Raw genomic sequence first — 9,477 nt, 5'->3', positions numbered from 1 at the left:
AGCAGAAAGAAGAAGTAAACACTGCCAGAGAGCCATGCTCTAGTGCCCCCCTCTCTCCTTCCCGGCTTCTGGCCTGAGCCACTACAGGTATGTGGCTGCATTTCCGGAATCAAAAGTGAATGTCTGTTCACTTGCTTATTGGTTCAGTCTACACACTTTAGACTAACCTGTGAAGACCGAATTGATTCAGCTTTGGGCTTTTTGAATGTCTGTACTTAGCCAGAGAGTTGAAATGATCCGAGATCTCCCTTTTTAATAAATAGTCCATCTTTTTTCCCCTGTAACAGGCAATTGCATTTGTATACCTTAAGTAGAGTCTGGTTGGTGTATAAAACAGTAGGCTGCTGGCAAGACCTCTTTCTTGAAGACCCTTCCTTGTAGAACTTCCCTCTTTTCTTGCTGTCTCCACAGCCGTCCTATTCAGTTTGCCTTGAAACCCCTCTCCAGAAGGTCAAGCCTTCCCCCTGGTACTTTGGTCATTGGGTGAGGTTGAAGTGAGTAGGAGGGCACACTGCTGCTTATCTTGCTAGGCCAGAGTTAGTCATTGTTTGTGTTTTATGTTGCTGGTGAAGTGGTGGTAAATGAAGGGAATTGCAGTGGTGATGGTATAATATGCATATTTTTAAGTATTTGTCCAGGGCTCTTAGCATTTCAGACAAATGTTCTTCCTTATATTGTACTATTATTATACACTTAAATGGGAGGTAAAGGCTTATAGTCTCTGCTACATCTGTTGCCATAAATTGGAGTTTAAATGCCAGCCTGGCCTCATATTTTGAGGATGCTTGGTTATATGTCTAAGTTACAGATAAGGGAACAATGGAAAAAAGTGAAGAAGTGAGAAAGGTTACCCAAAGGGTCAACTAATCTGAGTATTATTGAGAGTTGCATTTGTTTGCAATCTGATGATTTTGTCTTATGTTTTAAATGCTTATGGCAACTAGAACAAGAATAATTGGCTAAGCTTATGAGTGAAGGACTTTATCAGAAACTAAGCGCATCAGTACTTGGTCTGCAGTTTAAGACTGTATGTGCAGCAGTGTTAGTTCCTCTGTCTATAGCTATAGTGTGCCCACATCTGGAATATACTTCTGGTTACCCTCGTACTATAACCATAAATTGGAGTGAGTGTAGTTAAAAATAGCAAAATAATTGACAGCATTGATTTAAGGAAGTATTGAAAAAGTTAAGTATATAAAGCATGGATGAATACCAGTGGTTAAAGGAGATAATATCTGAAGAGTGGGAAAAACAGGCCTAAAGAAGCATTTTCAGTCTGGCGTAAGAAATAAAATTGAGTTAATGGCATGGAATTGAGTGGCAGCATTTTAAGATATAGGTCAGTAAAATCTATTTATACAGTGAGATCCACTGAACTATAAAATAGCCTCCCAGAGAGGGAGGTGGAAATGCTTTGGATTGTGAAGTTTTAAAATTAGACGGGACCTAGGCACTTCGTATTGGCAGGGGATGAACTATCTTTCACTCTACTCTTAACAGTGATCTAAGCCAAATCTCTGGAACTGGGTGTCCCCAACATGTTTAAATCAAGGTCTGAATGTTCCAAGCAGTGTGGATACATGGCTCTTAATTTCTTATACTGATGGAAGAAGCTGCATTGGGAAACCAGCATTCCTGGCTATGGACAGACATAGTTTTCAGCTGCTTTAAAAAGATAGGGAGAGTTACTATTTAAGACCAACATCAGCTGTAGCAATGTACCTGTTACATCTGCATGCTCCAGAAGTAAACTAAATCACTGTTGGCATAGACAGAAGTGGCAATTTTCACACAATCTTGCCACAGAAGGCAGTCTATAGCCATGACCAAACACAAGTGGACAGCTGCAGACAGCTTCAAAAATGGCCATTCAGGCAAAAATCTGAACCCTCATTGCATGAGGGGTCAGATGAAGATGTTTCAAAACAGAGCGTCTTCTATAACTTCTGTCTGTGCTGCCTCCCAGCCTGTTGCTGTTTTCAGAATGGGAGAGGGGAAAGGAGCACAGTGAGTTCATTTTGGGGTTTTATCATGCCCTGCTGGATGGTGGGGCAGGTGTATTGGAGCCCCCCCAAGATTAGAGTGCTCCAGTTCACCTACCCCACCCTCCAGCACCAGCTGGGAACCCTTAGAATGAGCTTCCTCTGCTCCCTTCCTCCCCCTCCCATTCTGCAAACAGTGACAGGTTTGAAGGGAGGAGGGCCCGCTGCTGGTGGGAATGGGCTGTAGGCTCCCAGCCAGCAGCTAGATTCCTCTCCCCCTGGAACCAACAGTGAACTTCTGTTTGGTCTAGGGGATTATTGCAACTCAGAACGCTTCCTGCAAAGCATTCTCAGTTACAGTGGGGAGATGCATTTCTGTCCACACCCTGAAATTTTAACTCCAACTAAAACGAGGTTGAGGTTACAACTAGTTGGCTAAAGCTACACCATTCCACTCTGGGAGCATGCAGATCTGACAGTTGTAACAACAGCTAATACCACTACCAGAGGACACCTTGTTAAGCCTTTTTGTGTACCATGACGTTATACAATATCATTCATTTTGTTTGACTTTCTCCTCTTTACTTCTTGTCTCTTTATGAGGCTTCAGGTCATGTTTTACAAATGTTCGTTGCCATATGGGCATATTCAGAATGATTTTGCCCCTCCTACACCCATTCAGAAATTGCTGCAAAGTTGACTTTAACTATTTCACTCCATCCCTCTGCCATGTCAAAAGACAGAAGTTTACTCATCTTAACTTCAAAGGCCCCTGAAACTATAGGCCCATAAGCCTCACATCGGTCTTGGAGAAAATCCTTGAAAAAATTATCAAGGATCACATCTGTGAGAGGCCAGCAGGGGAAATCAACATGGGTTCATCAAAGGCAGGTCCTGCCAGACCAACCTGATGGCCTTTTATGACCAGGTAACTAAATCCTTGTATGATGGTATCACCATGGACATAGTCTTTCTGGACTTTTAAGAAGGCGTTTGACACTGTCTCTCGCCCCATTCTCATTAATAAACTGAGCGACTATGGCATTGATGCCTACACAGTTGGATGGGTCAGAAATTGGCTGATGGGGCACACCCAGCAAGTAGTGGTGGACAGGCTGCACTTGACCTGGCAGGATGTGAATAGTGGGGTCCCCCAGGGCTCAGTCCTGGGGCCTACGTTGCTCAACATCTTCATCAGCAACTTGGACGAGGGGGTGGAAAACACGCTGTCCAAGTTTGTTGATGACACCAAGATGTGGGGAGAGGTAGGCACGCTCGAAGGGAGAGAGAGGCTGCAATTAGATTTAGACAGACTACAGAAGTGGGCGGATAGTAATAGGATGGGGTTCAATGTAGATAAATGCAGGGTGCTGTACTTGGGGAGAAAGAATCCACAGCATACATACAAGCTGGGAAGCTCCTCCCTTGAGAGCACAGAGGCGGAAAGGGATCTTGTAGTCATTGACTCCAAGATGAACATGAGCTGCCAATGCCAGACCACAGCCAGCAAAGCCAACCGCACCTTGTCGTGCATCCAAAGATACATCTCAAGCCGGTCCAGAGAGGTGATACTCCTCCTCTACGCGACGTTGGTCAGGTCACAATTGGAGTACTGCATCCAGTTCTGGGCACCGCACTTTAAGAAGGATGTGGCCTGCCTTGAGAGGGTTCAGAGGAGGGCCACCTGCTTGGTGAGAGGGCAGCAGGGGAGGCCCTGTGAGGAAAGGCTGAGGGACCTGAACCTGTTCAGCCTCAGCAAGCAGAGGCTGATGGGGGATTTGGTGGCTGCCTACAAACTCATTAGGGGAGAGCAGCAGCAAATAGGAAGCGCCCTAATCCCCCCAGCAGCATCTGGGGTGATGCGGAACAATGGCCAGAAGCTGCTGGAGAATAGGTTCAGGTTAGAAATTAGGAGGCACTATTTCACTGTTGGAGTGGCTAGGATCTGGAACCAACTTTCTATGGAAGTGGTCCTCGCTTCTACCTTGGGTAAATTCAAAAAGAGGCTGGATGAACGCCTGTCTGGGGTTGTGTGATCCCAGCATGTGCTCTGGCCAGTGGCAGGGGGTCAGACTAGATGATCTATTTAGGTCCCTTCTGACCCCTAACTACTATGAAACTTATATACTCTTCCTGCACTAACTACAGACTCCCTGGATGCTGCAGAGAATGCTGATTTCTGGCTTCACTGCTTTTAGTTAAATGTTGTTTCCCTTTGTGCAGATGGGGAGGAGCCTCCGATCATCCAGTCTCTTTGCAGTCCTTCAGCACCTTAAAATTCTCCTCCTCACTGGTGCCTACAGAAATCTTGATAACAGTTATGTAGTGTGTGTGCTCTGGCTTAGACTTTTTGTGCTGACAAATACTGGCTTTTGTTTCCTTGTACCCCTGCATGCATTGGCTGTATCCACCTCTCATGTTTCATTTTTATACTTGTTATAATTTTGGGGGGAGTGGGTATCATCATTTTTCAGTGTCCAACACTTTGGGACTTATTCTGTAACCAAGACAACTACTCAATACTGCAGTACAAATTATTGTGCTTAATAATATAATCAAACACCTTTTCATAGGTATTTTTTCAAGCTGCATTTTGTAGATCAGATATTTAAAGATTTTGTGTAAGTATGAAAGCAACATTGTATTCTACTTGCACACAAGCATAATATACATTTTACTCTCTACCTCTTCAAAACTTGGCCTTGAAGGTAAGGTTTACCTGCCTAGCTTATCTGTTGGTAGTGAAGGGCATGGATATTGGCATAAATAGTGTTTCTGCATCAGTATTTTGTTAATAAAGACATTTCTCAAATACGAGTGAACATACGATTTCTTCCATCCCCCAGCAGTTTGCCTTCATCTTATCTTGTATTCCTTTTGGAGAATCTTTATTACATTTTACTCCATTAAAAGTTTGGAGAAGACAGTGGGGCTAGAGACAGCCAGACTATTCATGTATGTATCAAGCAGTCTGATGCAGAGGACTTAAAGGATGGCTGTCTTGCAATCTCCTAAAGCAGCCAGTATGTATTGTAACTGGTACATAGTTTTTTGGGTGATATGAATAAAAAAAAAATGGGTACAGTTTGTACTCTTGGATTTTTCTGCTATTGTGTTTCTCTCTGGTTGCCATTTTGTAAGTTTTTACCAGGGTTTTACCATTTAAATTATTTGTAACTGATCTGGTGTCTTGAAAAGAATGGTCTAATGTTTATGTAACTGTTAAATTAATCCTGAGGGCTCAAATGTTTAAGTGAATGGACAGTGTCCTCCTTTCTGCCTTTTGTCACAAAAAAGTGTTGCAAATTCCCATCGTCAAGGGTTTTCCGCATGCCAGTACAAAACTGCAACAGCCTTTCACAGTTGCCCCAGCAGGACTGTGAAAACAACAGATAGGGCTGTGAGGCTGATGCATACCCCCATCCTAGAGCACTGAGTGCTGCTTCGTATTCTGAGGGGATTGTTACAATGAGCCACCTTTTCTTTCCTTCTTTCTTTTTCTTTTTTTAAAGGCCTCCCTCCATTTCTAATTTCTGTTAAAATTACTTTACATGGCTGAAATTCAGGACAAACAGTGACCTGAACACAATGTATTAGCCATTTCTTTCTGGAACCCTAGGTTTCAGTGTTCCTTAAGACTGCACATATCAAATGAATTTGACAGTATTCAATCCCCTCCTCAGTGGCACAGGTCCATGTTACAGAAATGACACAGGTTTTGTTGCATATGTGAGGGCTGTTTCTGGGAAAGGTATAGCATGAGCAGAAAGCACTGCTGATCAGGATTATAACACTAGTAGAGATGCTGGTGTATATCAGGCCACCTTATTTAGCACTCTGGCTCTGGGCCTGATTGTCCATTTGAATTCCGCTTCCTACCTCTGAGTATATTTTCTGCATAAATATTTTTAAACTGGGAAAAACTTTGGAATCTGAAGGGATCCACATGACCCCCACTTACTCTGTAGAGGGGGTCAGCAGGATTTGGAGCCTTGAAAACTGATCAAGAATTGTTTAAGGTGTGTGGCATCCTCAGAGCAACAAAAGAAGCAATGAACCCCCTCTTCCCATAACAAAGACTAAACTCCCCAGATATTTTGCTGTCCCACCCACCAGAGAATGACTTTTGATTTGGTTTGTTTCAGAGCTCGAAAAGGAGCTTACCAGGAGGCCCAAGAAGGTCTGCATTGTTAAAGTGGTGGGAACCAGGAACCTGTGGAAAAACATTGTGGTATTGTGTGTGAACTCGTAAGTCCAACATCTTCCTGTCAAGTATGTCAAACGTGTTTGCTGCTGGTAAACTGAAAGTAGATAGTGGGCAATGCTGGAAAACACAGAGGCCATCTTCCTCCCAGTACAGGTACACCCTGTCTCTGATAACTGATCTTTGATGAGAAGAGTGAGCTATATACCAGGAAAGTTTTTGCACTTGAAGAAGCTTAACAGGAGAATTAAGATGGGAGTTGGGTGCTGGTGGTAAGCTCCTTCTCCAGACATTTTAAGATATGGAGCAAAAAAATCAGGTGCTTCTTGGAAATGGTAGCCCTGCAAGTGCATTGTTGTCTCAGTCATTAAGCTTTCCTCTCTCTGCCTCCCTCACGTACAAACACTGGCTATTGGTAAGTGGATACAATTTCCAAGTGCTCTTAAGTGAGTTAGGACCACAAGTCATACTGATTTCTATCTGAATTCCACCTTTACTTTCCAGATACAAAGGACTTGTGCTCCTCAGTCTCTGGATGCATTTGAAAATATTACCCTCTAGTCCAGTAGGTAGAGTCAAGAAGACAGAATAGTCCTACCAGGTGGTATTTTTGCATTTCATAGTTTGTAGGGTCGGAAGGGGCCTGAGCAGATCATCAAGTCCGACCCCCTGCCTGGGCAGGAGAAAAAACTGGGCTCAGACGACCCCAGCAAGGTGACTGTCAAGCCTTGTCTTAAAGACCCCCAAGGTAGGAGCCAGCACTACTCCGCTTGGAGGTTGGTTCCAGATCCTAGTCGCCCTGATTGTGCATCTCGAGCAGGTCCAAAGAGGTGATCCTCCCCTTCTATGCGGCACTGGTCAGGCCGCAGTTGGAGTAGTGCGTTCAGTTCTGGGCGCCACACTTCAGGAGGGATGTCAACAGCAAGGAGAGGGTCCAGAGGAGGGCCACTTGTATGATCAGGGGACAACAGGGCAGGCCCTACGAGGGGAGGCTACAGGACCTGAACCTGTTCAGCCTCCAAAAGAGAAGGCTGAGGGGGCCTATTATAAACTAGTCAGGGGGGATCAGCAGGCATTGGGGGAGTCACTGTTCCCCCAAGCACAGTCAGGAGTGGCCAGGAATAACGGTCACAAGCTGGCAGAGGGTAGATTTAGGTTAGATATCAGGAGGCGCTACTTCACGGTCAGGGCGGCGAGGGTCTGGAACCAACTTCCAAGAGAAGTGGTGCAGGCTCCTACCCTGGGGGTGTTTAAGAGGAGGCTAGATGAACACCTTGCTGGGGTCGTTTGACCCCAGTATTCTTTCCTGCCATGGCAGGGGGTCGGACTAGATGATCTGTTCAGGTCCCTTCCGACCCTAGAAACTATGAAACTATGATTGTGAAGTAGCACCTCCTGATGTCTAATCTGAATTTACCCTCTGCCAGCTTGTGACCATTATTTCTAGTAACTCCTGGTCGTGCTTGGGGGAACAGGGACTCCCCCAATGCCTGCTGGTCCCCTCTGACTAGTTTGTAACAGGCCACTAGATTCCCCCCTCAGCCTTCTCTTGTGTAGGCTGAACAGGTTCTCCTCGTAGGGCCTGCCCTGCTGCCCCCTGATCATGCGAGTGGCCCTCCTCTGGACCCTCTCCATGTTGTCCACATCCCTCTTGAAGTGCGGCGCCCAGAGCTGGACGCGGTACTCCAGCTGTGGCCTGACCAGTGCCGCATAGATGGGGAGGATCACCTCCTTGGACCTGCTTGAGATGTATCTGTGGATGCATGACAAAGTATGGTTGGCCTGCCTGACTGCATCCTTACACTTCCGGCTCATGTTCATCTTGGCATCAATGATGATTCCAAGATCCTTTTCTGCCTCTGCACTGACGAGAAGGGAGTTCTCCAGCTTGTAGGTATGGTGCTGGTTCTTCCTCCCCAGGTGCATCACCTTGCAGTTCTCAGTGTTGAATCCCATCCTATTCTCATCCGCCCTCCCCTGTAACCTGTCTAGGTCCAATTGCAGCCTATTCCTCCCTTCTAGCGTGCCCACATCCCCTTACATCTTAGTGTCATCAGCAAATTTGAACAGAGTGCTTTTTTCACAATGTTCTTTTAAAATTGAAGTCAACTGTTAAATAATTGTTCTGTGTTTGGTCTTCTAGTTAGTGAAAGAAGACATTTTTTCTTAGGTGCATAGATGGCGGAAGGGGGGGCTTATGGGGCTGAGCCCCACCAAATACAGGGCAGCGGTAGAGATTCAAAGGAGCCCAGCCAAGGGCTTCCGACAGCTGCAGCAGGGGTAGGGAGGGGCACGCAGGCAGCGGTGAAGGAGGGACTGGAGCTAGGGCAGCCTGAGGCTAGGGGAAGGGCAGGCACTGCACAGCCAGCATGGCACAGGACTGAGCCGCAAGTGGCTTGCAGGAAGGCATGGGGGGCATGTGCCCCCAGATCTGTGTGAGGTAGGGCAGGCTGCTGCCACGGGCTGGTAATGCCAGGCTCTTGCCGGTGGGGGGCAGGCAACCCCAGCGGTGCTGGGAGTGTGCTATGGAGGGGGGGCTGCAGCCCCCGAAAACTTCAGTTTCAGAAAACTTGCTGTAGCCCCACCAGCCCCCTTTCCCAGCACTGCTGCCACCTGCCAGGAAGAGCCCAGCACAACCCAGGGCCTAGCCCACAGTGGCATCCTGCCTTGCCCCACACAGATCTGGGGGCGTGCACCCCCGTGCCTTCCCTTGGCACGTGCAGTGGCAGGAGACTTCCCCCATGTCCTGAACAAGCTGCAGCTCTTTCCTATGCCCCACCCCGGCTGGGCAGCGCCCTGTCCCAGCCCCTGCCTTACTCCCTCCCCACGCAGACTCACCTGTTGGAGGGGCATATGTGTGTGTGCACATGCACTCAGCCCCCCCCAAATTTTTTTTTCTCCACCTGTGCTTAAGTTAAAGAGCAAGCTGTAGATTCCAGTTACATGGAGGACAGTTAATGGCTACCACTTTAATCCATAGGTTTTATACATTTCGTAGGAGGAATTGGGGAGACTGTGAGGTGAAGAAGAATAAGATTTTTGTCCTCGTGTCTTGACTCGTATTCCAAGGAAGAAGATGGGGAAGAGAAAACAATGCCTAGTTAATTGAAAGTAATAAATTGCAAAGTTATAAAACTGTTATATACTTGGTTTAATATTTCTAAAAGTAAGCATTTTAATTTGGCAAAGAAAAAAGGCTGCTTTTTAAGAAATACAAGGTCACTTCATTGTTTAGTGATTAAACTGGTTGCGTCCTCAACGTTGCTAAGGGATTATATGGGGAAAATACAC

At 46.2% G+C, this 9,477-nt stretch overlaps 1 protein-coding gene across 2 annotated transcripts in view; it reads left to right on the top strand.

Annotated features, from left to right (window-relative positions):
- The window catches only part of SLC22A23 (solute carrier family 22 member 23), a 183,735-nt gene that overhangs the window by 153,082 nt on the left and 21,176 nt on the right, over positions 1-9,477 (top strand). For both annotated transcript variants that reach the window (XM_019542696.1, XM_019542691.1), the window contains one exon: positions 6,128-6,230. In XM_019542696.1, coding sequence (XP_019398241.1) covers positions 6,128-6,230 — 103 coding nt within the window. The remainder of the gene's footprint in view (positions 1-6,127; positions 6,231-9,477) is intronic.

This window comes from Crocodylus porosus, unplaced genomic scaffold, assembly GCF_001723895.1.
Source record: "Crocodylus porosus isolate Cpor-Errol unplaced genomic scaffold, CroPor_comp1, whole genome shotgun sequence".
Lineage (NCBI taxonomy): Eukaryota > Metazoa > Chordata > Crocodylia > Crocodylidae > Crocodylus > Crocodylus porosus.
The sequence above is the reverse complement of the archived record's forward strand: the minus strand, read 5'-3'. Positions and strand labels throughout refer to the sequence as shown.